Source organism: Letharia columbiana (genome assembly GCF_014066305.1).
Source record: "Letharia columbiana isolate WasteWater2 chromosome Unknown Sc0000045_s0, whole genome shotgun sequence".
Taxonomy (NCBI): Eukaryota; Fungi; Ascomycota; class Lecanoromycetes; order Lecanorales; family Parmeliaceae; genus Letharia; species Letharia columbiana.
The window spans coordinates 53,078-80,142 of NW_023501089.1; the positions used below are offsets into that span (position 1 = coordinate 53,078).

The 27,065-nt window shown below is 49.2% G+C and overlaps 7 protein-coding genes across 7 annotated transcripts; 3 read left to right on the forward strand and 4 right to left on the reverse strand.

The window, feature by feature from the left end:
• Window positions 1–4,329: 4,329 nt before the first annotated feature.
• HO173_010004 (uncharacterized protein) lies at window positions 4,330–6,200 on the forward strand (the record flags this gene model as incomplete). Its single annotated transcript, XM_037311890.1, has 3 exons — window positions 4,330–4,686; window positions 4,744–5,860; window positions 5,926–6,200. The coding sequence occupies 3 exons, from the start codon at window positions 4,330–4,332 to the stop codon at window positions 6,198–6,200; spliced, it is 1,749 nt and encodes a 582-aa protein (XP_037161134.1).
• Window positions 6,201–7,993: 1,793 nt separating this feature from the next.
• On the reverse strand, window positions 7,994–8,917 carry HO173_010005 (uncharacterized protein; the record flags this gene model as incomplete). The annotated part of the gene is made up of 5 exons (XM_037311891.1): window positions 7,994–8,224; window positions 8,287–8,364; window positions 8,425–8,547; window positions 8,603–8,790; window positions 8,842–8,917. The coding sequence occupies 5 exons, from the start codon at window positions 8,915–8,917 to the stop codon at window positions 7,994–7,996; spliced, it is 696 nt and encodes a 231-aa protein (XP_037161135.1).
• A 5,040-nt stretch (window positions 8,918–13,957) lies between these two features.
• On the reverse strand, window positions 13,958–14,869 carry HO173_010006 (uncharacterized protein; the record flags this gene model as incomplete). The annotated part of the gene is made up of 1 exon (XM_037311892.1): window positions 13,958–14,869. The coding sequence occupies one exon, from the start codon at window positions 14,867–14,869 to the stop codon at window positions 13,958–13,960; it is 912 nt and encodes a 303-aa protein (XP_037161136.1).
• Window positions 14,870–14,921: 52 nt separating this feature from the next.
• HO173_010007 (uncharacterized protein) lies at window positions 14,922–17,788 on the reverse strand (the record flags this gene model as incomplete). The annotated part of the gene is made up of 6 exons (XM_037311893.1): window positions 14,922–15,838; window positions 15,890–16,552; window positions 16,797–17,250; window positions 17,321–17,630; window positions 17,680–17,732; window positions 17,786–17,788. The coding sequence occupies 6 exons, from the start codon at window positions 17,786–17,788 to the stop codon at window positions 14,922–14,924; spliced, it is 2,400 nt and encodes a 799-aa protein (XP_037161137.1).
• Window positions 17,789–20,018: 2,230 nt separating this feature from the next.
• HO173_010008 (uncharacterized protein) lies at window positions 20,019–20,422 on the forward strand (the record flags this gene model as incomplete). The annotated part of the gene is made up of 2 exons (XM_037311894.1): window positions 20,019–20,057; window positions 20,186–20,422. The coding sequence occupies 2 exons, from the start codon at window positions 20,019–20,021 to the stop codon at window positions 20,420–20,422; spliced, it is 276 nt and encodes a 91-aa protein (XP_037161138.1).
• Window positions 20,423–21,326: 904 nt separating this feature from the next.
• On the forward strand, window positions 21,327–23,112 carry HO173_010009 (uncharacterized protein; the record flags this gene model as incomplete). The annotated part of the gene is made up of 2 exons (XM_037311895.1): window positions 21,327–21,491; window positions 21,547–23,112. The coding sequence occupies 2 exons, from the start codon at window positions 21,327–21,329 to the stop codon at window positions 23,110–23,112; spliced, it is 1,731 nt and encodes a 576-aa protein (XP_037161139.1).
• Window positions 23,113–23,625: 513 nt separating this feature from the next.
• Window positions 23,626–26,423, reverse strand: HO173_010010 (uncharacterized protein; the record flags this gene model as incomplete). The annotated part of the gene is made up of 4 exons (XM_037311896.1): window positions 23,626–24,648; window positions 24,712–25,155; window positions 25,261–26,075; window positions 26,132–26,423. 4 exons carry the CDS (start codon window positions 26,421–26,423, stop codon window positions 23,626–23,628), a joined length of 2,574 nt encoding a protein of 857 aa, XP_037161140.1.
• Between the last annotated feature and the right edge of the window lie 642 nt (window positions 26,424–27,065).

Genomic DNA, 27,065 nt, shown 5'->3' on the forward strand with positions numbered 1-27,065 from the left:
CGATGTTTTATATAATTACGTATGTACTGATTTGCTCGGTCAGCTGGATCATAGGGCCGCTCATCCCCTCCTTTACGGCCCTCCCGATACTCGTTACCGCCTCGTAAACGAATAACTTCGGCAATATGTCTAGGCATACGCTCTATCCACTCCTGAATTCTCTTCTGTGACAATTCATGCTTCCATTGCGCTGCTATCGCTACTGTGCACACAGTAATATCGCAACTGTATACCCCGTATGCATGCAGTAATATCGCTACTATGTACTTCATATACATGCACCTCATATATACAGCATTGATGTGATATTTAAGATATTCAAGATATTTGCCAAGAATGCCAAGGGTTTTGAAGCCCTAACCCTAATGTTCAGGACTTTCTAGAGAATACGCATATACCTTGCAAGTCGGCAGAGAATAGGGCCCGAAACCCGGAATACCACCTCTGTTCAGCACCAAAATCATATCTGCGATTGTTTTTTCTGAGCTTATGGTTCAACCGACGTGAGAGGGCTCTGTGTTCGGACTTTTATAGTTGAAAGAGAAAGATGAGGCTGTTAAATTAGCCTTGCATTAGAGGGGATATATACTTTACAGTACTAAGATACCAAGATCAGGTTCGGTCACTCTGTTGAAATGTGGCCCCCGCGCATCCCAGCCACCATGTTTTTTAGCCACCTGATTTTGTACTGTATTTGGGACCTGGCCCCGGAGCCTAGGTTTTGGAGAATCAATCCGTCCGTTCTACACACCACATACCTGAAATTCTAACAGGTTATGAGCCCGGTTCTGACGCTTCTACTATACCTCGCTGCTACCATATCGTCCTACTACCGTACCTTGTCCTACTACCGTACCTCGCTATCACTATAAGCCCGGTCTGCAGGGCATATAGGCTAAGTCGCTATGATGCCAGCTTTCTATAAGACTAATTCAGGTAATAAAGTTATAACCCTCGTCGCAAAGAACCCTCGTCGCAAAGAACCCTCGTCGTCGTAAAGAACCCTCGTCGTCGCAAAGAACCCTCGTCGTCGCAAAGAATCCTCGTCGTCAAATAATGAGATAGTGGCAAAGAGGAACGTCGCGAAGGACTACGACAATGGAGACACGTGCCAGTGTGGCATACAAGTTCTATATGGAATGGCTACATTACTCCGAGGTGGAGTGTCACGTCTTACTCTTATTACTCAGAAAGGGTGTTATGCTCCAGGGGCATATCATGTTACCCCAGGAAGGGGTGTTACGTTAAGAAGACGTGTTACCCAGGATAGGTGTCAAATATTACGTCAGGAAGACGTGTTACACCAGGATGGTGTGCGATATAGCTGGAATGGCCTATCGTTGTTGAAAGGCTGGAATGGCCTCTTGTTGAAAGGCTGGAATGACCTGTGAAGGCTGGAATGGCCTCTTGTTGAAAGGCTGGAATGGCCTCTTGTTGAAGGCTGGAATGGCCTCTTGTTGAAAGGCTGGAATGGCCTGTGAACGGCTGGAATGGCCTATTGTTGAAGGCTGGAATGGCCTCTTGTTGAAAGGCTGGAATGGCCTGTGAACGGCTGGAATGGCCTATTGTTACGGCTGGAATGGCCTATTGTTGTTACGGCTGGAATGGCCTATTGTTGTTACGGCTGGAATGGCCTGTTGTTATTGAGGCTGGAATGGCCTGTTGTTTGTTGAGGCTTGTTATTGTTACGGCTGGAATGGCCTGTTGTTGTTGAGGCTGGAATGGCCTGTTGTTGAGGCTGGACCTGTTGTTGAGGCTTGTTATTGTTACGGCTGGAACGGCCTGTTGTTGTTGAGGCTGGAATGGCCTGTTGTTGAGGCTGGAATGGTCTGTTGTTGGGAGTTGTGTATAGCTTCATTTCTTGTTGGGTGGACTGGGAGCGTGGCTGCAGGGAGTGTTGAAATGTGGCCCCCGCGCATCCCAGCCACCATGTTTTTAGCCACCTGATTTTGTACTGTATTTAGGACCTGGCCCCGGAGAGGTTTTGGAGAATCAATCCGTCCGTTCTACACACCACATACCTGAAATTCTAACACACTCTGCTAGCTCACAGCTGGGGAAAATTAAAAATTCATACCCCAAACTATGGGATTCTTACAAATTCATACCCCATCTTACATTTTCATACCCCTCACCAAAAATGGGGTATGAATTTGTAAGTTGCCAGTCTTTGGGGTATGAATTTGTAAGTTCCATTTCTTGGGGTATGAAAATGTAAGATACCATGTTAGCAGCGCCCTCACGGGGGCCCTGCGACGTTCCTGCGGGAGCCCTATGGGGCCCTATTTAGGTCCAAATAGGAGTGTCTGGCTGTCAAGCGCAGTGACCCCGGGACCAAGCTTTTTAGCTGAGTTGCTAATATAATATCTCTATACCTGTAAATTATTAGAAGGGTATTTTAGGGTGTTTTAGGCTATCTACCTTAATTTAATTGTTAGTAACTGAGTTACCGCTAAAGGGTTGTATAGGGGTGTTTACACTTCACGCTGCAGACACCCTAAGGGCCCGAGGGCCCCGGAGGAATAATTCCTAACACCAACCCGCCCTATAGATGGCAACTTACAAAATCATACCCCTATAAATGGTATCTTACAAACCATACCCCTGTCAATGGTATCTTACAAATTCATACCCCATTGGGGTATGAAAATGTAAGATGGGGTATGAATTTGTAAGAATCCCATAGTTTGGGGTATGAAAATGTAATTCGCCCCTCACAGCTGCTTCCTACCTAGCATTCTTTTCGACTATCCACCATACCCCATGATGTCATCTATCTTCAAAGCCCTTCCCAAGACCTTATATATTTCGGATCGGTGCTAGTTGATCAAAGACCTCGGGCACTTCACCATGAAGACCTTCTATTCTATTTTGAAAATTGCGTCATACATCTTTCCAAATCTCAATGAACAAGAAGGCATACAAATTCCCTTCCACATTGACCAACGTTGACAGTGCCCTTTTTGAGCGCTGGCCCGCAAACGCCGATGCCCGTTACGCTAACGATGATAGAATTATTTTCGAGCTTTTCCAAATGGGATCTAGGAATGTATTGTCAATCATCTGGCGCGGGTGGAGATGGACTTGATCTTGGCGAAGTTTCAGTGAGCGGAGGGGAACAACGTAGACAATGGGACGGATCAGAAGGTCCCTATGATTTATGAGAAATTACCGTAGTATGTTCAGCTTTTCACAAGGACTTGAGTCCGTAGTAGGTAGTGGTCAATTCTCTGAGCGCTTGAGAGGTATGAGATCTATCGGATGTCAGGACCTCAAGTTGCTGATCCAGACCCGCCATCTTCGACGACTCTGCCACTCGTTGAGATGGCCCCCCGAGCTCAGTGGTTCGGATCTTGTCTGAATCCCTTGGCGCAGCTTACATGGGCACCATAGAATAACGCATGTGTGACGCTGGTTTCCTGCCACTGAGCATCGTGCGGTATATTCAAGCTCTAAAAGTTGGGAAGAAAGCTGGTCTCGAAGGACACCAAGGGAGTGCAGTCAGCGATCTCAGGTTGACAGACAGCCCGGACATCGAAAGACGGTGATGCTCAACTTCGAAAGCTTGGCATGCTTGCACGAGTCCTGCCTTCTGGCAGCCAGCCGTCCGAGCGGTCAGAAAATGCCAGACAGTCCCGAACGCCTGATTTTAATGTGTGCCAGTATAATTCAATGTTGTTACGTTTCGTTCTAGCACGGCATATGAGGAACGTGGTTGGCATCCGTGATATTCATGACGACTGGACTAAACATTTCAGCGGTGAACTAATCCGCATTACCGCCCCACCTCCCTTCTTGTCTCTCATAATCACGGATCTCCACCTTGCTGCTCTTCTCCTACCACAGCGAACAGCTTCTCGTCGTGCTTCCAACTTCCAAGTACAATAATCCACGAGACCCAGGAGCCTGGTCTATCACTGCTGCCATCACACCACCTAGGATCTTCGTGGAGTGCTAGATCTCACAACTTCTCTCAGGAGGTCTCTCGAAATCTAATCTGATATATGGAGAGATTAGAAGTAACCTTACCTCCCATTGCTACTCTATGACTGCTCATGGGACATTGATCTGTTACTAGTTTTGCCACAAACCACACAATCCTCATTTCTCACTTGGTCCCTATCGACCTCATTTGTTCTTGCTCACCTCTGAGATATTTGCAATTTCTCTTCTAAGCTCTCACGCTTCAACCTCACCACGCACATTGCCCTCACCCCAGAAGACTTTCCAGATTTGAGTCTGGCGGATATTAGCGTCCATCATTCAGCTCACACTCATCTCCGAATCAGCTAATTCGCTTCAGCGAGACCTTGCATCCATTTTCTTGTCATGGCCCCCTCCCACGAAGAGTCTCGCCTCGCAACAGGCGTGATGACCTACATGGGCCAGATTTCCGAGCAAACTTCCTCACGATACGACAAGAAGATAGCACGAAGCTCCGAACTTGAGAACTTCATCTGGTACTTGTCGGAAAGAGCACCGTCGTCAATGAATGGTCTATTGAAGTCCGCCTCTCGAAAGTGTGAGGAAGCTCTGCGTGCTGAGAAAGAGGCTCGGATTGCGAGGAAAAGGCCAGTGCCGCCGAATGGCAATGATCAAAATGCCAAGCGCCTCCACATCACTCATTCAACCGAAAAAGAGACAGTCCCGAGCCAGCGGGCTGCGGAAATTGATTCGATGGCGCAGGTGCGATATCAATAAGGTTCTCTTCAAGGGATTTAGATGCTAATTTCAGAGTGCTAGGGACATGCCGACGCTCTTCAGCGGTCGGGTAACACTATTCCTGCCTGCGACAATGGCATCGCCATCAAATTGGAAAGCGAGCAAGAGCCTTTTGACTGGACCAACATGATGGATGAGACCTTAGTGGTCTACGATAGCGATGAGCACGATGATACCAGTAGACAGCTCGTCCCAGAAAGCACATACGAAGTCCCAAATTCATTAACAGGACCTGTCAACTCGGGTCTTTCCATTCGCAAGATTAGCATTGGAAAGCGCATCACGCTCCAAACAGCACAGTTGGACGTTCGAGACGATATGGCCGAGCAAATGAGATCCGCGAACAGCAATGGGGACGAAACAACGACTCCACGGAGCAAGTCGTACTGCTCTGACATGACCCCTCTACACACATCAGCTTCAAAGAAGGTTGGAGAGAGCAGAGTTGAGGACTCGGACGAAGATACCAACCCAAAGCCTACGGAGAACAAGCCTTCGAACGTGGCCGCTACTTCTGTCCACGAACTCCAGGTGGGTGAGATAGTACCATTGCCGACCCAGTATCAGGTCGAAGTCGGTCTCTTTATGAAGACCCCCGCAATCGAAGCCTGTGTTAAAGCCCATTGTCTCAAACTGAAGCCTTTTGCGACCCGACCGCATTTTGATGTCCATGATGAGATGGCCAAGATACTGGACAAGTCCCGTTTGTTAGAATTCTACAAGGTCAGGCGCGAGCTGTACCAGTATCTAGAGGACAGAGTGAAGATGCCAGGCAAAAAGCTGCAGGCTCGTACTATTTGGAATATGTCTGACCCTGGCGAGATTCTTGACGCACTCCAGACCGTCAAGACGAATACTGCCGATACCAAAATTCACCGGGCTTATGGCCAGACCATGCTATTCTCGTCGGTCAATACCCAAGTTGCCAGAGGATACAAGTCTACCGTTTCTGGCCATCGCTTGAACCACAGAGCGATATTGGAGGAGTTGGCTCTCAAGAAAGCGGGTTCAGTGTCAAAGGCAGAGACAAACTATATGATCTCTGGCTACCTCCATGAGTATTATGCAGGGCAGAAGTGGTCGGCGGTAATCGATTGGTTTCGTGGCAGTGGGATAGTCTTGGTATTCGTGACAGCAGGTAAGTCATGACCCTCACTAATACGTCCTCCTGGCGAGGAATGGGGCTCTCCTAACCTTTTCTAGGAATTGGAAACCACTACGTGGAGACAAAGTGGACCGAATTTCAAAGAGATTGCTTGCAGTATATTGCGGGATTACTTCACAGCATCAGAGGACTGGTCGAGACCCTTGGTTCTGACGCTCTCGAACTCTACTGCCGCCACGGGTGCTTAGACAACCAGTGTATTGAGAGAGTGAAGCTGGCCAAATTCACCCAGCCAGATGCAGATGAAGAGCCTGAAGATGAGCTTGGAGATGAAGAGCCTGAAGATGAAGAACCTGAAGATGAATCCGACTAGAAGCGCTTAGTCCTTGCCATTTGAGACAGCAATTACTCACAGAGAGGGCGCAGGGATTGCAGGGATCGGCTCAAACCAATTCCGGTGGAAAGCCGGTGCAGTCCGAGCATTTTAATCAGTCTTTTCTAGCTTCCAGCTATGGATCAGAGGAGAAAGCACGCAGCCATTCAGATTTCTAGACAGGACAGTTAGTATATATTTCAAAATCAAACGCATTCCCAAATATCAAACTCGAGGCTACACCACCACGAGATGATTGTGCATGCCATTGACCCTCTGCCATTGTGCCAGCCACCCAATCTTCTCGCAGTTGGTTTTTACACTTTTTAGTACCCCTCATGGTGGCAATAGGTGGAAATTGCTGGCTTCAATGGTTTAAGTCCTACTCTTCCATACTTATCATCAATTTCTATATACCTTTCCAACTCTCGCACATAGTACCTTGAACCTATAACACTCCACAAACTGCTGTCTCCAATCACTTGTTCTCTAGCGAGCAGGGTAGGACTGATGGTTCGCCTTGCGCTGAGCCTGAAATCCAGCCTGATCGAGGGAGAACCCCACGTTGAGAGGGCGCTAGAGAACATGATTTCTTTTGGGAATACTAAATGATGACTTTTGGCTTCGGCCGTCTATTCTCACTTGATCGGTATCATCCTGAGGTTTTTTCCCTCAGCCGTCCAATCCTGCTGGAAGTCTAGCACCGCCAGCAATTTGAATTCGTACAGAATCACTTTAACGTACTCACATTCTGGACAGGACAAGACGTCTCTCGGCCTTAGCACACTAAAGGAACCACGGAACGCGACATGTGTAAAGGTCCATAACAGCAGCGATCTCATGACCCTTGTACGGTTTCGCCTGCATGCAACACGGTGGTTCTTCGAAGATACTCAGGCTCCCTGTAAGGTTTGTCCCTCTAAACCGGAGCTTATCCCCGCCAGAATCGGCGCCCGCGTATCAAACAACTTTTCCTCGCCAAACTGGACTCTTTCTCACCAGATCGGAGCTCTCACGAAAGAGTATCCAATTTCCTTTCTTCCTCAGTAGGTCACTGCGGCTTCCAGCCATCTCGTATGAGCAGTTGTTGCTTGATACAGTCATACAGCACCGCGGCAACAGTTGGCGGGAAAGCAACCCCTTATCTGCGTCATGGTGTCCGTGGCCTTTGCCATTCTAGGAAAGTGGTGCTTCAATGGAAGCCCCTGAAGGCAAGCGAATTCTCTCGGTGAAAAGGTCCTTAGACCGCTCGGACGAGTATTGATTAGTTCGCTGTGTCGGTCACGGTTTGTGGAAGCGGCTCGTTCTTGTCACTGGCTGGTCTGGACAGAGCCATAAGCTTAGTGTGGAACAATAGGGGATTGAGATACCTGAAGGCTGTTGTTTCTCCAGAATGTGTCACATATCTCGATTGTGAAGTCTCCTTCTGCTGCCTGAGGAGCAACCAGTGAAAAAGCGCCCATACTGCCGACGCCAGCATGATCATAACCGGCTACTGGGGTTGCTCTTCTCCAGAATCACAATGAAATTGAATTGGATATCCTCAGCCGGACGCTGAGTGCGTACAACGAAAGGTACCTTAATAAAGTAGAAGACACAATCAGCGCTTTGCTAGCATACAGAATCTTCTGTCCCAACGATCCAACATCCCCCTTCGCTTTTGTCTTCCATGAGTGGACAGAAACGAAGTCTCTACCACCGCACCCGAATGCTACCCTTCGTCTCCAACTGCTGCCAGTGTAAGATCCTGCTCTTTGGTTTACACAACCTGACCTGCCACTGTAGAGGCCTCACTACTCCGCCATCTTTTGGTGGACAGCAAGCGTAGCCACGAACGTAACAGGCAAGCCGAGGATGGTCTGGCCAGGATTGGCTGGTGACACGGCGGGCGGCGCGGCCGAAAGCACGCTTGGGAGCGCTTGTTGTAGCCCCTCAATGTCATAACTGCTGGACTCGGTGGCAGCTGCTTGGCCAGGGAGAGAGGATTGGGCGGTGCTAACGGTAGGAGTAGGCATCGCGGCCTGCTATTTTCGAATGATCAGCGGCAAGTCATGATGAATGTCCTAGAATTGGAGACGTTACATACCTTTGCCCTCATCCTTAATTTTTGGTAGCGCCTGTGTCCTGCGTGATGTTTCCCCATCGGAGCTGGAGGCTGGTCATCCTGCATCACCTTCTCGTCAGTTCACTCTTGGCGGCCAGACTCAATGTAGTAGTTGAGTACCTTAGCCTCGGCCTTTTTTGCGTTATTCTTCTTGTTCCTCTTCTGTCTTCTCGACAGCGGCTCTCCTCCTGAGTGTTCGACACTCGTTGCTGCCCAGAAACTCCGCAACTCGTCACAATGAACCTACAGGGAAGCGCTCAGCTCTCTAAAGTTTAGGTCTGAGGTGGGGCAGACTCACGTGTCGTCGAAGCACTTGGGCGCACCCACAGTCTCGCTCGCATGCCGCGCTGATTAATTCCTCCCATAGACGAGCCACATCCTCTGCGGTCGGACGGTGCCCATCATCCTTCGACTCCTCGAGTTGCGTGATGGTTAGATGGACTATTCCATCCCTAAGTTTGTTGGCTGCTGATTGGGCGGAAGGTCCTGTCACGCTTCCATTAGTCCCTGGGTGATGTGCCGGCAGTGAGAGCATACCTTGTCTCTGACAGTAACCGCAGACGTTTGCCACCTTCAGATTTTCTGCCGATTTGGACGGGAATTGAGGAGACATGATGGAGTCAAGGTGTACGTTTCGGAAGGATAAGTAAAGCTGCAACTTGCGAGTGGATGATTCAAGTTAGAGGTTGCTTGTCACGAGTCAAACTGAGTTGGTTGTGGATGAGCGTAGATGAAGTCGCGCTGTGTTGTAAGGTGACCAACTTCTTGGCGTGAGCCTCGGCTGCCTGCGTTTTTAATTCGTTAATCTCTTTCTTCACTTCAGTCTTGCGGGGAGACGTTTAAAGCCAAGGATGAGCAGCGTAAGGTTAAGACCGTAAAACTTCATCGTAGTCGGAAGTTTTGAAGCCACAATGAACCGGTGCCTCCACTCACAACCGCAAAAACTAGCCAGATACAACGAGTCAAATTTCATGACGGAGTAGAGCTTGAAGTAGCCAGATTCGGTGTACCAAAGACACCGGAATAGGTTTGGTAGACCATAGGGGTTCAAACCCATAAAAATGCGTCACATTCAAGGTCTTTGAGACCGAGAAGATGTTCTAGAATGGATTATAGCCCGAAATGTTTTACAGGTCCTGGCAGTGCTCATCAATTAATAGCAAATGGCTCTTTCTGACCACCTCTCCGGACATCACAATTGACATTGGGAGACTCGGTGTAGAGGTATAAGTTGATTGATCTTCTAGCTACGGTGTCTTCAGCCATTCTTTGTACTACTTGCCAAGCACCCTATACCTTCTCAGTTTCATAAGAGTTGGTGAGTGTTGCGAGTATGAGATGGTTGACTTATGCAGAACAAGATTCGAGGGCCGCCCCGTAGGTTCACCACATTTGTAAGGTATTGCCACTGGAATCGGGTGAAATCAATGAAAGGTCACCTGAGTAATTTCGTGTGTATAGACCGGGGTATGACCACCTTGGACCACCTTCATGCTTTCATCCTCAACTTCCCGCAGCAGTGAGGACAAGACAGACGCAATAGCAGATAGAGTGAAATAGGCTTTGAAGGAAATCGCATCATGGCAAGACTACCAACAATAGCCGGCAATCAATGCTTTCAGCCTTTGTGAATGATGATGCCATTTCTACATGCCCCCCAAAACCTGAATGTCGCGCAGTTAAATATCATACCTCGAGGACCCTCGGACGGAGAAGCCTAGGCAAAATCTTGTCCCAACGACATGTCTTTCTCCGTCCTTGCTTCTTCAGAAGCAGCAGGCTCTCTAATCCTTTGACTTGCCCAAAGACCTGCAGCAACCTCGCCAGATTTGGCATCTTGAAATTGAAAGGCAAACCGATCTGAAATAGTCCCCTTGCATCTTGCTCTCCATCGAAGACTTGCGTCCCTGGATCGTCGTTTCCTGCTTGTCCACATCATCCGTGAATCTTCTATCATAACCTAGATGTGATATCATTTCTATTAAGACGTATCACTTGTATGTATGTACTCGTGATGCTTGGCCTCATCGCCTTTCCCGTCGACCTTCTGCTCTTGCTGCTACTTCTCAGGAGATAGTGCCAGATCTCCTGCTGCAAAGTGAGCGCCTCATGAAGATGCTATTCCTCTATCTGGAGACCCACTGTTATGCATCTACTGTCATGCGCCCAAAAGTAATGGATAGATGGATAGAAATGCCGATCATTTGTTGGACTTCCGAAGATGACCCCTTCCGCAGTGGGTTAAGATGACAGAAGACTTGGCGACCTAGATTTGCTTCCTCTGTCACCCCAAGATGCGCATTGACTAGATTTGGTTTAGGACAGAGCATCAACTGTGTATGGTGGGAAAGAGAGGGGGGCTGTTGGTGCTGCTGCTTTGCGTGAGCCGCCTTACCCGATTGGATTAATTGTTAATTCACTACATAAAGAAAATAGTGGGTTTCTTAAAGCGCAACAAAGAAATTCCTCCCGTTAAGTCCCGCCCGCTTCTTTGGTCGATCGGTTAACATGCTGACAATATCCCAGGTAGGCGAGCACAGACTTTGAAGCAGGAGAAGTTTTCGGGCGAACACCTGACTCAGGTTAAGATCGTCCAATAGTGTCTCCTGTGGAAAAGCCTGTGCTCGCGGCCGGCGACGAGGTCCACCTGTCCGTGGTGCCGGCTACATAACTGTGGTACTATGTACTCAGCGAACCGAGTGACCTCACAAATAATTTTTTGGCTGTTCCTTTTTTTTTCTTTCACACTACCACGCTCCATCAGCGACGCAAAAAATAGCAATGTGATTATACAAGTATCTAGGCTACCAGGCTTCATCTTCCAATTTTTCGCACATGTCTAGAGCTTTCCTTGGTGAAGGCCGGTTCCCAACGTGCTGTCTTGGTTCCAGCTCGAACACAGCGACTCCCAAATGGGCCTAGCGTGAGCACCAGCAACACAAACGGCCTTCACTGCGCACAGATCTCCTAGTGGCTGTTACTCCGTCATACTACAATACAAGCTATGAGCACCCATTCAGACCCTGACACGTGCGAATCGTACCCTTCAAAGAGTTCCACCCTTAATCAAGTAGCATGTTGAGGGACACTGACAAAATTTGAGTAACTTGGTCTGCGCAAAGTAATTTCAACAGAGACAGAAACGCATTCCGATCGGATAATAAATGAGGACTCATCGCATTCTCCCATTCATTCGCGTTTCCTTAAGCTGTAGACTCGTCACACGGGCATTAGACCGTCATTGGAGGTTTTGACATCCAGTTGGGGGGGGGGGAGAATTGTGATTCCTGTTCATCTAAAACATCGAGAGTGAAATCCCTACCGGACACTTTGCGAGGCCAGTAGCATCCCTGTCGTACAGCTCTGCTTGCCGACGAGGGCACGATAGCATTAGTAAGATTAAATATTTAGCTGCCCATTTGTTTGCAATATTCTGTTAACTGGCTGTTCCTGTGACAGACGGTTTTTTTTGAAGTCAGACCGTGCGTATCTTACGCATCGACTTTCAACACTCTACGGAGGTTTTTTTTTTGTGGGGGGCCGCTTGTATTTTAACGTGCTTCATCTCGGTCCCCCACCGCGGGGTTTTGCGAAGTATATTGGGTCAAGCGTATTGTCTTGTATATATGTTCTTAGGCCTTTTTCTCTTCCCCTCAGCGCCGTACCCCGCTGTTACGCCGCGTACGGAGGGTATTATTTATCGCACGATAGCTGCAATATCGAACGGGCTGAAATGGTCGAACCGAAAGCCAATCAGGAACAATGAAGTCTTGGGCCAAAGGGATCCTCTTCAGCGACGGGGGCCCTTGCCATACAGATGCCGATGCTCCCATCCGCAACATCAACACCTCTAAAATACTCTAATCATCCTTACGCGAGTTCTTTAGTCCTTATATTTGAGGGTCTATGAATCGTTCTGACGAGGGAGTCACTCCATGACAACACTTCTTTGCCACATTCACTCGTTTTTGGATACACAGCATTCTCAAAGGCATTTACTCTGCGGGTTTGTGAATCTCTGGCGCCGGTCGAGCGTATCTAAACACCCAACCTAGATCTCTTCTTTCTCTTCGCTTTTCTTGCACTCGTCGACCATCCCCCCATAGGACATCCCAGCCTACCTCCCCTAGGGCTTACGAGGCTCCTTCACTCGTAGAGATTCCGCGCATACTTCACTTACAGCGCTTCCGTACATGGGCACTATAGCACTTCTCTCTGCCTACTCACTGCAGGATCTCCTGCCTACCTCATTCGTAGGGTTTCCTAGCCCATTTCGCGCAGAGCTTCCGCTTGGGCACTGTAGGATATCTTTTTGCCTACGTCCTGTAGAGCTTCCTGGGCTCTACCTGGCCTGTTGCCGGCTTGCTCATCGAAGAGTTCGTATCGTTTGCTGCCCTTGTCGCAGGCTCACTGTGTTGTCTTGACTGTTCTCGTCCTTGGGGCGCAAATGCTTGGCAATTGATTCTAACAAAACCTCCACGAATCTTCATTTTTACTCTACCAACTGTCCTTTCATCGACATTTGCTCTCTAGGCCTGAATGCTGCAATTATAGCTTTTTGCAACATAGCCTGGGCGCAAGCCATCCAATACCCTGTTCCGCAATTTCCGAGACTCCCATGTTTACGAGCCGATATCGAAAGCGCCCTCCTTTCGTGAGTGTGAACCATTGCCGTCGTCCTCGTCCACAAATCAGTGATCCTATCATATATCGTAGGCCGACAGACTGTGCGAGTCTGGTGGGTGATTGTCACTTTTTTACAATCACAATCACTACATAATTATACATTTGGGCAGCGTTTTTAAGCCGAAGAGGTTCTAAAAGGGACTTTACTGCTCTCAATTAATGATGCGAGGACTTAAGCTCAAGTGCTCTGTCCCATCGTAAAAGGGTTCATCCTTCTTATCCGACTAGGCTATACTCATGATCAGGCTGCGCCTTGGGAACATTGATGTCAGAAATTACTTTCTAAGCAATAAATGTTGTTTGGAGAGAAAGAGACCGGCGAGAAAACCTGTATGAGTTGCTCCATTTCTTCGTATCATGCCACGGGCTGCGTTTAGAGAGGAAGGGAAAGGACGGCAGTGGTACAAAGAGGGAGAAACTAGCCACATATCGAGTTTGATACGCAAAGCAGTCGAACGGGTTGCTTCGGCTACGATTTAATTCTGTGGACGGAATTTCCTCCGAGATATACCATGAGATGGTTGTATCGATAGCCAGCAAGGGTATTACTCCGCTAGCATCCCAACGACTCCATCAGAGTCCAAACGCCTGTGGTAAGGATTGCACATTATCTTCTGAGAAGTAGTTCAGATGAGATTTCGCGCGTAAAGGAGATAATGCATGAATTTGAGCGTCAGCGACAATCATGCATCCGTGGATGGAAAGGGAAGGATTACATCGGGCAACGTCTTAGTGCTTTCCTGGAAGTAGGAGATGTGGATCATTAGGGCTTCACTGGTAGGACTCCGCAAACAGAAAGTTGTATCTTGATTGCAATATTATCTGCAGTCCCACTCTCCGCAATATTTGGCCTCCTGAATCCTTCCCTCAGATCCCCCACTTCAAGCTCCTTCAAGGATGTCAATGGTCCAACGCACTGATATGAGAGCCATCCAATGGCTTCGTCGCGGTGACCAAGCGGACAACATCAATCCGTCTCCATGGACTCTCCCTCTCCATCTGACCTCTCGGTTCTTCGCGAGTCTCGCTCAATCTCTGCATTGAGCTCTTCCAACGCGTCAATCGTTTCAGCATGTTGAGATCCCAAGAGCTTTTCGCAGCCCTCATGAGCTCGACTGAAGAAATCTTTTGCTCTGTCAAAGTTTTGCGTATCTCGAGATGACCAACCCATGTTGTAGAACAGGTCTAGTTGCGCCTTGGGATTCGTGGGAGGATTTTTGGTATAGCTGAGTAAGACCCGCTGATACATCGACTCAGCCCCCGTCAGATTGCCTTGATCTCGATAAAGACTACCTAGATTGCTGACCGTGTTTAATGTAGACGTGTGATCTCGTCCAAGAGCTTTTTCGTAGCCAGCCAAAGCCCGCTGATACATCGACTCAGCCCCCGTCAGATTGCCTTGGCGACCATAAAGAACACCTAGATTGTTGATCGTCTTTAATGTGGATATATGATCTCGTCCAAGAGATCTTTCATAGCCAGCCAAAGCCCGCTGATACATCGATTCAGCCTCCGTCAGATTGCCTTGATCATGATAGAGAACACCTAGATTGTTGACCGTTTTTAATGTAGAGTTGTGATCTCGTCCAAGAGATCTTTCATAGCCAGCCAAAGCCCGCTGATACATCGATTCAGCCTCCGTCAGATTGCCTTGATCATGATAGAGAACACCTAGATTGTTGACCGTTTCTAATGTAGAGTTGTGATCTCGTCCAAGAGCTTTTTCATAGCCAGCCAAAGCCCGTTGATACATCGACTCAGCCCCCGTCAGATTGCCTTGATAATCATAGAGAACACCTAGATTGTTGACCGTGTCTAATGTAGATATATGATCTCGTCCAAAAGCTTTTTCATAGCCAGCCAAAGCCCGTTGATACATCGATTCAGCCTCCGTTAGCTTGCCTTGTTTTCTATAAAGAATACCCAGATTGTTAACCGTGTCTAATGTAGAAGAATGATCTCGATCCAAAAGCTTTTTCATAGCCAGCCAAAGCCCGCTGATACATCATACCAGCCTCCGTCAGCTTGCCTTGATCCCCATAAAGGATGCCTAGAATGTTGACCGTGGGAAATATATATCTGTGATTGGAATTTTTCTCGTAGCCAGCCAAAGCCCGCAGGTACATCGATTCAGCCTCCGTCAGCTTGCCTTGATCATGGTAAAGGCGACCTAGACTGCAAAAGAAGGTGGAAATACAATCCTCGCTTTTTCTGGAGTCTTTGCTCTTGTTGACCCATTGAGGCAGTATCTGTAAGCATCTTTCAAAGTGTAAAGATAAACGCTGCTGTGTTATCCAATCACCTGGTGCTGGGTTGAAAGGGAAAGTTTCTCCAACACAAGTAAGGGCTAACTTCACATTCTGACCCTCAACAGGCGTACACCAGAAGGTCTTCACCCAGGCGTGTACGCAATGGTGCATTGAATATCCGTCAGACTCTGTCAACTTCTCAATTAGGGCATGCTTCCGCAATTTCCCTATTGCAGAGTTGAAAGCCAACTTTGTGCCGATTATATCGAGAAACCAGTCGGGAGCCTCATCCTCTCCAGCTTTTAGCAGATCATACCACAGGTCTCGGTTGTCAAAGTACGCCCAGAGCTCAAGGAGCTTCGCTGCTGACTTATTCTCTTTGCGTATACAGATGTACGAAAGATTCCAAGTCGAGTATATTGTCTGATCCTCGTAAGAAGGGAGTGAAGGGCTTGTCCGCTGAAGCTCAAGCCACGATGCTTCGTAGTGGTCAAGATACGCTGATACAGGTATACCAGTCAGCCCCAGATAACCACCAGCAGTCGCCAACGCAAGTGGAAGGCCATCAAGTTTCCTTATCAAATCCTTGGTTCTGGGATCTGTTTTCAAAGTAAGCGTGGGCTTGGCAAAAATTATCGCTGGAAAGTTACCTTCCTCGATGGATCTACCTGAAGTTTGGACTAGAAGTGAAACACTCTCCTCATCTTCTGATAATTTTGTGACTTCTATGGGGCGTCCTATTCTCAGAGTTTTCCAGCGTGTTGTCACGAGAATCGAGCCTTGGTGAGCCTCGGGGAAATACGATCGAACATCATAAGCGTGCTGTCTCTTGTTGTCGGAAATTTTAGGGTTGTCGACGTTGTCGTAGATCAGTAACCACTTGTCGTTCCCTCGGAGGCCTAACCATGTTTTCATTTCACGTAGGATAGCATTGAGAACTTCTTCATTCTGTGATTCATTAAGAAGCTCTTGGTTAAGGTGTTCCTTGGGCAACCGTCTGGCATTGGTGGCGAAGCTCTGTTTCAATGTGTCCTCCGTCTTCCCATTGAGCCAGAGTATTGCAGAATAGTCATCTCGATGCTTCTTTGCGAACTCAATGGCGAGCTGCGATTTTCCAATGCCTCCTAATCCATGAAGTACTACAACCTTTCGCTCTGCAGCAGTGAAAGGAAGAAGCACCGACTCAATCGATGCAAGATTGCTAGCTCGGCCAACAAAATAATCAATTTCGGGAGCGGCAGCGAGGGAGAACACCAATTGGAATTGTTCCTGTCCTTGCAGGTGTTTGGAATCATTTGCGAGAGAAACATGGGCTGAGCGTAGACTTCGTCAGCTGCTTGATCATGTTAAAAGTGAAGGGCGAGGAGCGAGACAAAGGAGTCGAGTAATTGAAAAGCTATGAGCAAATCTGTTCGTTTCTATGTTGAAAGCAAAATATCTGTCAAGACGGGGCAGACAAAGACGCAAATCTTTTTTTCAGATCCTGATCAATCCCTCGGGGATCGTCAGCTGCTTCACGGCTTTGCTCCGCTCTAGAAGAAACATCGACGGACTCACTTCTCTCAAGCGCAGCGTCATACAAGTCCTGAATGTTACTTGCAACAAGCTTGAAGTTGTCTTGGTCTCGCCTGCTTCCACCGAAGCGGCACAAGTCACTGTGTTCTGCGTTGAGCTCAATGATGTTCTCTCTGGTTCCAGAGAGCCCAAAAGTTGCGCTCTTCTTAGGGACAGTATTGCCAATGCCTTCCCAGAAAGAAACCAGTTGATACGATTCGAGCTGATGCCTCCATTGTTCACCGAGGAGGTCCGTGAACAACGAGCCGCTTTTCAGTGTTTCGATGACAGCGTTCGAAGATTGCAAATGCAGTGTAGAAGCTACGCGGGCAGCGGCTGATCCCAGCGCCACCAGAGATTTATTGCCACCATCGTGCGGTGTGCCAAAGAATACGAGACCGGTCGTCGAAGTGCGAATTCGTGTGTATCTCGGATTGTTGTGGGCGTTCACGAGAGCCTATGCCACAATAGCGAAAAGATTAGTAAGTTCCTTGAGCTACAGAGCCCGAAGAAACCGAGCGACCTACCTGCTGCACCAATATACCTCCAAGACTATGAGCTAGGAATATCAAGGGCCGATCAGGGTCTTGCCGGCGCTCAATTCGCAATGCCTCTAGCAGGTCGTTCGCTTTGTCGATGAACTGGCCTCTGTCTTTTCCATATACCAGCGTCGAGTTGTAGACCCAGAGGAATATACGAGCCTGGCTAGTGTATCTCTTGGGTAGATCGTCTTTCAGCCAAATTCGCCCGTCGTCGCCTGCGGGCGTTCTCCACGTGTCCCAGGCGTGTTCCTCATCATCTTTGCTACGCGGGTTGAGACCGTGTACAGCTATAATGCTGAATTGAATTAGCGACGATGTGAGTGCAGGCGTATGGAGAAAATTACTCGACCTGGGATTCCTTGTCAACATCCTCGGCGGAGTAAAGCTGTCGCAACGGCTTATCTCGCCTGGTCAGTGACAGGAAAGAGTAAGCAGGTGGGAGGGGCTAACCATGATTTGCAATGACTAATGCGGGGCCATTCCTTGTAGAACGGTTCGCTACAATGCGGAGCTGGAAAGATGTTGCGTGGCAGCTGGCTGTTGATGGCGAGGGCAGGGACCCCACCACACGCGGCAATACCGCAGGTGACTTGCAGTAGGATCGAGGCCGAGCATGCAACCAGTCGAGAAGGGTTTGGCGTGGCAACCACTGTGCGTCAGAACGCAGACCAATGTTGGAAAACATCGATAACCCAATGCACTTTTCATAGATAATTTGTGGGCGATGAGAAGACACATCAGACTGTAGTCGCGTTGTTGCCCTTAAGACATCACGGAGGGGATTTTTTTTGGCATGGGGTAGCGATCGTTCGCAAACATGACAGCAGATGCTCGCATTCTGCTTCTGAAGAGGTTAGGTGATCTCTCTCACAAACCCGGATATATGGTTTAAGCTATGATAACTTGATGCCTCGCTCCCTATACGCGTTCTTCTATGATACGTTTCGCTTTTGTATCAAGACATTGGGACTCGATGCAATAGAAGGACGACCCTTGCCAAGCCAGCGACCAATAGTGAATATTATGAGACTCTCTATCACTCACCGACGGCAATGCACATACACTTTAAGCCATGCTACACCTCTTTCTCCGGGCTGCTCACAGTTGGTTGATGACTGAACTTTCCTTAGACTTCTAACCGCTTGAACTCAACGCACTGCCAGCTGAAGGCGATCAGGCCTCCTTAATACCAGGCATGTTTCCTCACCTCCCTGTTGAAAGCACGGTGGCTGTTTTCATGTACTCATCTTCTTCGACTGTGTTTTTTGCGGAGTGCTCTTGATACAGCGTGTTGCATGGATGTGATAACGACTCGAAGAGGAGTTCCAGTACGTTGGTACATGAGGATGACGAGCACGATCCCACATAGTTATTTTAAAAAAAACGTCTGAACAAAGCCAGGAAACACGCTTTCGAATGATCATGCTATACCTCCCACAAGCTTATCCATCATCTCTCAACGCCGGCGACCATTCCTCTCCATGTCTCCCATCAAAAGCCAGAGTGCCAATCATAGAGACGTCATTACTTACCACGACAACTCGAAGGCATGAGATGATGGAAGCATAGACACACTGGAGGAAGTCAGTTAAATGAGTCGTCTATTTTAGTGGTGAATGCGCCTCGTGGGTATAGCCATACCTGACAAAACGCCTGCGCCGAACCTGGAATGCCGCAGATGGTGAGACTCTTGAGGTCGGGACAACAGTCGATAGTATCTTACAGGCAAGAGCTGACGGTGGCATCGACAAGGCTGTTAAGGTCATCGACGTTCATGGCGGAAGGGTCGTAAGGGTCTCTCAACTGGATACACAGCCGCTGAACGAGCAAAAGAAACGGTTGGTGTCGCAGGAATGGCTGGAAGCCGACTGTCATAGCCCGGATTACGAAGATGTTGTTCCGGTAGAAGTGCTCTATGGCTTCGTGATAGATTGTCTTGCAGGTAAACAGAAGTGCTGTTGATGATGTTGTTCTTGTTGTTCGTGTTGTTGAGATGTATGCGCTCACTGCAGGCCGTGTTGTTGCTGTAAGCCAACTTTTTCTCGCGCGTAGCAAGTTTGTTAGAAACGCAGCAGGGGATGAATAAGATGTGTGTTCTGATGTAAGATCTGGTCTTATCCAGTGCAGAGGCTCATCGGTAAACAGAACCTGGGGATAGATTGCAAGGCGTAGCTCAGAAAGCAGATTGAGGAAGCGAAAAGGTGTGATAGCGAGAATTTCAGCCACCATGTCGGATCCATCTCCGCTGCTTCAAGAATAGTATCGCCCATGCTGTCCAGCTTTGTGGAACGCGGTTACGAGAAGTTGCAAAACGAATCTCGCTAAACGATGGTAGAAATCTATTCTAGAAGACTCGAGAGCAGGTGTCAAAACGCACTATTACACAGTATTGATAACGATAGGCTACTGAACTAGAAGTGAATAAGAAGGATTTGTTTTCAGTCGCGTTTGATGCTGTCTGTGAGGGTAGAAAGACCACCTATAGCCACTGGCGGTAAGTACGAGTATCGACAGGCGCGTAGGAATCATAGAAGAACAGAAGAAAAAACGGAAGGGAAAAAGTACATTTGCGGCTGTAGGGCTTTCAAAAACCGGTCCGTCGTCCAAACCTTCAAAAGAGACAGACAGTAGTGGCGACAAACTTGTTTAGTGATCATGTCACCATGGCATCGTCACCCCCAACATGGGAGATTTACAGCCAGCATATCATCTAGCCGCAGCTGTAAGTCCCTGCACGTGGCTATCACCTATATGAAGAGATTTCCGAGTAATACATCCTTACATTTGGTTTGCTCGTGGCCACCTATAGTTGACCGTTTCTAATTCCGCCATTTAACAGCCTTCCATGAGATCGCAGCAGACTCTAACAGCCCAAGAGTAGGGGCTGCCATGCCGTCGAATCATCCAAAGATGAACGCTACCTTAAAGCAGTTAGACAACAGCGACAAGGTGCATGACTACCCAAAAGGTGATGAATCCGATCAGGATGACAGTGGCAAAATAGCAGGCGGAGCGATCAGATTTTTGAGTCTGTCATACCGGTCCCAAGTCAACGTCAAGCCGGAGACATCTGAGAGTGTAGCGTGAGAGTCGTTCGAGTTGAGCATTTGAGAATGAAAATTTGTTGTTAGACGTCGATCTTGTCAGTATTTGGAGGCGTTGAGCCGCTCCAAGATGCCAATTTCGTGGGCGTTGACATTCCATCGTTGAAGCATCATAGACATTTAGCCTCTAGAATCTAGATGTGAGAGCAGCACGGTCGGTAAGGATTAGCAAAAGAGAGGGCGCATTTCTAGGAGCGGTGAACAGCGCCTCGAATGGCTGCTGTTCACACAAACTGGCATCACAGTAACGAAATGTTCGCCTCATGTCTCAAAGGCATTATGATTCACACTACAAGCACCTCATTGTTAGACGCCTAAGAGCGAGCTCTGGTGGTAGAAGATAACGACATTCTGGCAGTCTGCCGGGCAGGACGTCTTCAAATTCCAGCGTCGCAGGAGTTATGTGAAGAATTATTTGTTCACTTTGAAGGGCCCGAAGAGCGCCGTGCAGATTTTGAGCTCGAAGTATTGACCAGAGCAGGCAATACAACTCGCCTTGCTAATGGGCCAGAGCCCCGTAACCAGGCTTGCGACAGAGGAGAGTACCAGAACGATGCTATTGGTCGATCAAGAGCAGCATAGCTGTGTAGCTTAGATTCATTGGCAGCTTGGAATGAAGCATGACAGAGTATGACTATCGATGATTGACCTGTCAGCCTTTACGAGTAGCTCTTCTTAGGCTGCCTGCCCCGGGGTTAGTGAACCGGAGTTTGCAGGCCAACCTTTTGGCGCCTCACAGAAATTCCTCTCTCCATAAGCAAATGCAGTGGCTGTCCCAGGACCACCATTACCTCGGACTGGGTGTCATTCTGCGCCGAGCCTTTCGGCCTGCATACTCACCTAAAGCACGCTACGGATTGTCTTTCTGGTCAAGATTCATAGCAAGCATGACCAGCACCCAGATTAAATCCATGGCCAACGAGCCCCCAACGCCAGCGTCTACCAATCCTCCATCGCCAGCGAAAAGGCGGAAGCTGACGGGTCGAGCTTTCTATCAAAACTTGGGTAGCCCGAGGATGGTTCTGGCGCCAATGGTGGACCAGTCAGAGTTCGTATGCTATTTCATTCGCCTCTCCTGTCGCTGGCGGCACTGACAAGGCTCACTAGGCATGGCGCATGCTCACCAGATCCTTCATGAGCCCTGAAGCCTCGAAAGACCTCCTAGCTTATACCCCTATGATCCACTCACGCATGTTCACCGAGACACCGAAATTCCGAGACCATCATTTCCAGCCAACGAGATCAGGGCTTGCCACTCCCCCAAAGAACGATATTGAACAACCCTCAGCAGACCTGTACCTCGACGGCCGCCCTACAGTTGACCGCCCACTTTTCGTCCAGTTCTGCGCCAATGATCCAGATGACCTCCTTCAAGCTGCACGCTACGTTGAGCCCTTTTGCGACGCCATTGATCTTAACTTGGGCTGTCCGCAGGGCATCGCGAAGAGGGGAAACTATGGGGCGTTCTTGCAGGAGGATTGGGACTTGATCTACAAGTTGATTCACAAGCTACATATGAATCTGGACATACCAGTCACGGTAAAGATGCGCATACTGGAGTCGAAGGAGAAGACGCTAGGATATGCCCAGATGATACTATCAGCTGGCGCAAGCGTTATCACGGTGCATGGACGGCATAGAGATCAGAAGGGACACAAGACAGGCTTGGCGGACTGGTCTGTGCTGCGGTATCTGAGGGAAAGGCTACCTCCGGAGACAGTCATCTTTGCAAACGGCAACATCCTACGGCACGAGGATATCTATAGATGCCTTGAAGAGACGGGCGCCGACGGAGTCATGAGTGCAGAGGGGAATTTATACGACCCGACAATATTTGCCAAGCCACCACGTTCTGGCTCAGAGACTCGAGAATATTGGAGAGGCAGAAACGGGAAGGGTGGCTACCGTATGGACGCTGTCTTCCGGAGGTACATGGACATCCTCTATCAATACGTTCTCGAAAAGCCTACACCGAAGCGAAACCCCCTCTTCCTCCCCTCCGACCCTCCCGTCGAAGATTCCCCAACCACCCTCCACGGCCCTGCCAGCGAAGACACCGATGGCCAGCCCCCAACCAAAAAGCAAAAGCGCGACAACAAGCAGCAAAGAACCACCTCACCGAACCTCCTCGCCATGCAACCCCACCTCTTCCACCTCCTCCGCCCCCTCGTCGCAAAGCACCACCACATCCGCGACGCACTAGGCAAGTCTCGCGCAGGCGACATACCAGCCTTCGAAAACGTGTTGCAGATGGTGGAAGCTGCCGTCAAGGAAGGCCTCCTAGACTACGAGGCCGATCCCGCCAAATACGAAGATGCCGACCTCCATTCGCATGAGAAGGAACAAGAAGAAGAAGAAGAGAACCCGAACAAAGACTCGAGCTCCGTCGCGACGGTCAAAGCCTGCAAGCGGCCCTGGTGGGTGTGCCAGCCGTACGTGAGACCGCTGTTGAAGGAAGCGCTGGACAAGGGCAGTCTGACGATGAGTAAGAAGGACAAGCGGCGGTTGGAGGCGGAGGCCGTCGTTGAAAAGAAGAGATTAGAAGCGGAAGGGAAGAACGTGTCTGAGCATCCAGAGGGAGAACGGGCTGAGATGACGGAGAGAGAAAGAGTTGACGCAGAAGATGGGTTGGCAAGGAGGGAAATGCCGAAACAGAGTATGGTGTGTGGATGAGACGGCGTTCGTCGCTGCTGGGGCATGCTGGGATTATGAGTGTCTCCCTCTTTCCATCCAGGACACTCGTCCTTGGGCGTGTCATCCGTCACTCGGATTGTGATTCGTTCGTAGGGAAGCTAGAATAGACGTGTGTATACTACGGACTTTGCCTGCAACAGCAACTCAACCCCGCCCGCATGTCAGCTTTTCGCAAAGTCGGTATGACTCCGATAGTTTTACATTCTACGCACGACATACGAAACCCTTTCTTTACCGTTGATTCTAGACAAAGTGTAGATGGTAGAGTACAACACAGTGTAGTAAATCGCGTGACTACACTCCGAGAAACGACACCAAACCCCCTTTCCAAACCCATGAATACATCCAGTATATAACGCCCTGAGCCGGGTATCCAAAGCTCCCCCGAAAACCCAACGGTAAACACCGCCTCACACAAACCTCTCCTTCCCTCTTCCCCAGGACATCCAAAAACACACACCCTACCCATCCAAAACCACAATCGTACAACGATCAAAGACCCAAATCCCTCAAATCGCTCTCCACGCCCATCAAATGCGGACTGACGATACTATGCAGCATCTGCAGCCTCTTCCCCGTCGCGCCGCCCCCGACCCGCTCCACCGTTTCCCTCACCTGACCCACGTGCGCCTCGCCCTTGCTCGTGTAGAAGATGATGCTCCTCCTCGGGTTGTCGAGGATGTCCTGCAAGCCGGCGCTCGGATCCGGACGTTGGAGGACACGCTCCAGGTGCGCCATGTCGACCCAGTGGGTGGTGTAGGTGCCTTTGTAGGCCGTCCAGGCGGCGAGGGAGCCCCAGTCGTCGTATTCGGATACTTTGGCGCCGAAGAACAGATGCCCCTGGCAGATCATCTCCCAGATCACGTCGATGATTTTGAGCCCGCTTTTCCCGGGCGAGAGTTCGATGTCGGCCGCTTGCAGCGCGGTGCGCAGTCTCTCTGCAGATGCTAGGAAGTCGGAGGCAGATAGGAATCCGTAGCCGCCGCAGCAGAATTGGGAGGACACGAAGGAGGCGTGGGAGATGTTGGAGACGATGTTATCGTAGGAGAAGGAGACGTAGGATTTCTTCGTCGCGTCAATGAGGTCCGGGCGGAGATCGCGCTTTTGGAGTGGGCGGAGGTCGCCCTTCGAGTAGGAGCGGTGGTGAGAACGAGGGTTGGAGCTGCGGATTGGGTTTTCTTCTTTGACGATGGAGAGGAAGGCGGTGTAGTTTCCTGCGTCGACAGAGTGGGCGAAGTTATTGTTGGCATCTTTGACGAAGATCGAGCCGGAGACGTTGCGTTCTTGTACTACTGCAGTCACGGTGTCGATGACATCTCTTGTCTTTTGCTCGGAATAGAAGAACTCAAGTTTGCTGCGTTTGTCGGGTCCTAAAGCGTCAAAAAGCTTCTCAAATGCGGCGGGGCTATCGCAGTGTTGTAGTATTAGTGACTTTGGTACTGCGATGATTATGCGAGAGACTTTGTCGGTTCCGAGACTCGAGACGCAGTCCACTATTAGTGGCCGACCGTTGGGCTGCAGCACAAGAGAATTGGTTAGCCAACTTCTTCCTATCTACCAAAAGTATTGCCAACTTACATTGACCGTCAGAAGCTTGGTCTGGCCGTCAAAAAACACTTGGGCCAAGTCAGGGCCCAGAGCAGGGACAATGACCGTGGTCTTATCATTTGGTATCGCGTCGAAATTTTCTGGCTCGGAATCATAGCTATCACTGGAACTTTCCACTAATGGTGTGTTCAAAGATTTCAGATCTTCGCCAATTCTCTGCAGACCGTGGAGAATACAATGCTTTTCTCTGTCATTGGTCATGTATGGTAGGATGCGTGCGAGGCACATGAACTCGAAGAGCGCCAAGGCTTCCCAAAATTCGTAAAATTCATAGTCTGAGCGGATTTTGTCATAAAAGAAAGCCAGGGTGGCTACAGCTCGAGCCTCTTTTCCGTCAGGTATCTCGACCTGTGTAAAGAACCATTGATGGCGCACATCTTGCAGCAGCTTGGCGAGATCTTGCAACGGCGATTCCTAAAGAAAACAAAAAGGACGGGTCAGTAACGCTGGGCTGGCATAAAGTCCATGGCTAGAGACTGCGCACACAATAGCAGGAGCGACAACGCGAAGTTGACTTACAACAAAGCAATCTAAGAAATCAAAAACGCAAAGCTCGCGATTAATGGGATCTACAAGCATGTTCTGCAAAGTCAGATCCCCGTGACACGTCCCTACGGGTATATGCAGATCTGGTAACCCGTCGTAGTGCTGGAGAAGAGCATCGATCTGCTCGCTGGTGTTCTTTATTTCCTCCTCGGACAGCAAATGCGACTTTGTCATAGCTTTCTTAATGCTGTCGGCCTTCTTGTGAAACTCTGGCATAACCTCCTTCAGCGGAACGCTTGAGCTATTCGTTAGTTCATAGTCGACGACAGAAATTGCTGCATTGATCAGCCACTCGTTGACGGCCTTGTCTTGCTCCAGCATGATAAAAGCAACATCGTGGAAGGGTATGTACTCCATGTCCACAATTATATTTGACTCCTCACCCGCCCGAGGCACTTTGAGTCCGTATATTTCCGGAGTACTAATTGTGGCATTCATATGGCTTGTCCGACAGGTTGCAGAGAAGATGAGCTGTTTCTGGATCTGCTTGAGCAGTCTGGACCCGTCTTGCTTTCCACCACTGAAGGCTTGTTTTCGGACTGCCCATTTGTCGGACGTCAGGCGACGGATCGTTGCCCCACTGACATATTTGCTGGGTCCTGTTGGACGTGTAGGCTGACGAGCCAGACGGGGCGCCGACGAGTTTCCTCTCCGCGCAAGGAAGGGTCTTCGATGTGCTTTTCGGGCCTGAGCTGCGCGAGAGCCCAAGACGGAATACGAGTCCCCATTCGTTGGTGTGAGTGTGCGCGCATTGGCGAAGATATCCTGCATGGCATCGCTTGTCCAGACTATGCACAGGGTATCAGCTCCAGCGCTCCCGAGTCAAGCTAGGCAGCATGCATACGACTGTTCTTATCGGCGAAGGCTTCGGGTGGGATCTCGCTCTCGCATTCGGAGATGCTCACGATCTTGACTTCACAATCCGATTTCCCCACGCCCTTAAGTGTGGGTTTGTGGGCCGTCGGCGTTTGTGCCTCCAACTCGGCTTGATCAGAACTGCTTTCATAGGGAGGTATGGAGTCGATTTGTAATGGCTCGGGGATTTTCTTGAGCGGAAACTTGTGATGGGTAGGGATCGACCATTCGTGTGGGGAAGATTGATTGAAATGTCCCAAGACGTCTCCATTATCTGACATTATTGCGGGTGTCATAATTCTCCGGTCGTCAGTAGCTTTCCAAGGCACCTATAATGTAGCCTTTTGATAGATGCGCCGTCATCCAAGTGGTCGTGAGGATGTTAAATAGCAGTCAAATATGAGATAAGTAGGAAGCAACTGCAAGCTGATCACTGCAGTATATGGAGCAAAAAGATATATACAAAGTCCTATATACTTTCGGCCGAGGAACCTTTTGAGGGTATGTTCAATGCACATGGACAAAAAAGGAAAAAAGAAAAGAGACGTTCAAATGCTAGAGGATGTGAAGAAGCCAGGAACGCCAGGATCTGCATCGCAGAACGGGTAAGCAAGAACTCCCGAACATCCTGGCCCCTGTTCCAGCCCGATCATTATTATCAAACGTTTCAGTCTGAAGAGCACGTTGTAATTGTGATACCTAAGAAATTGGAAGTGTAATATAACAGACCCGTAATTGTTGGAGGCGGCGCAACGGCAAGAAGATGGGATGATCAGACTTCTAAAATTAGGCCTTGGCTGAGTCGTCTGACTTCCTCTTGGCCGCGTGGCTCCTTCTCCTTTTGGAATGCTTGTTGGAAAAAGTGAGTCGGTGGCCGAAACTGCAAATGTTGACTTATCAGCAGAAGATGGAAGCAGCAATAA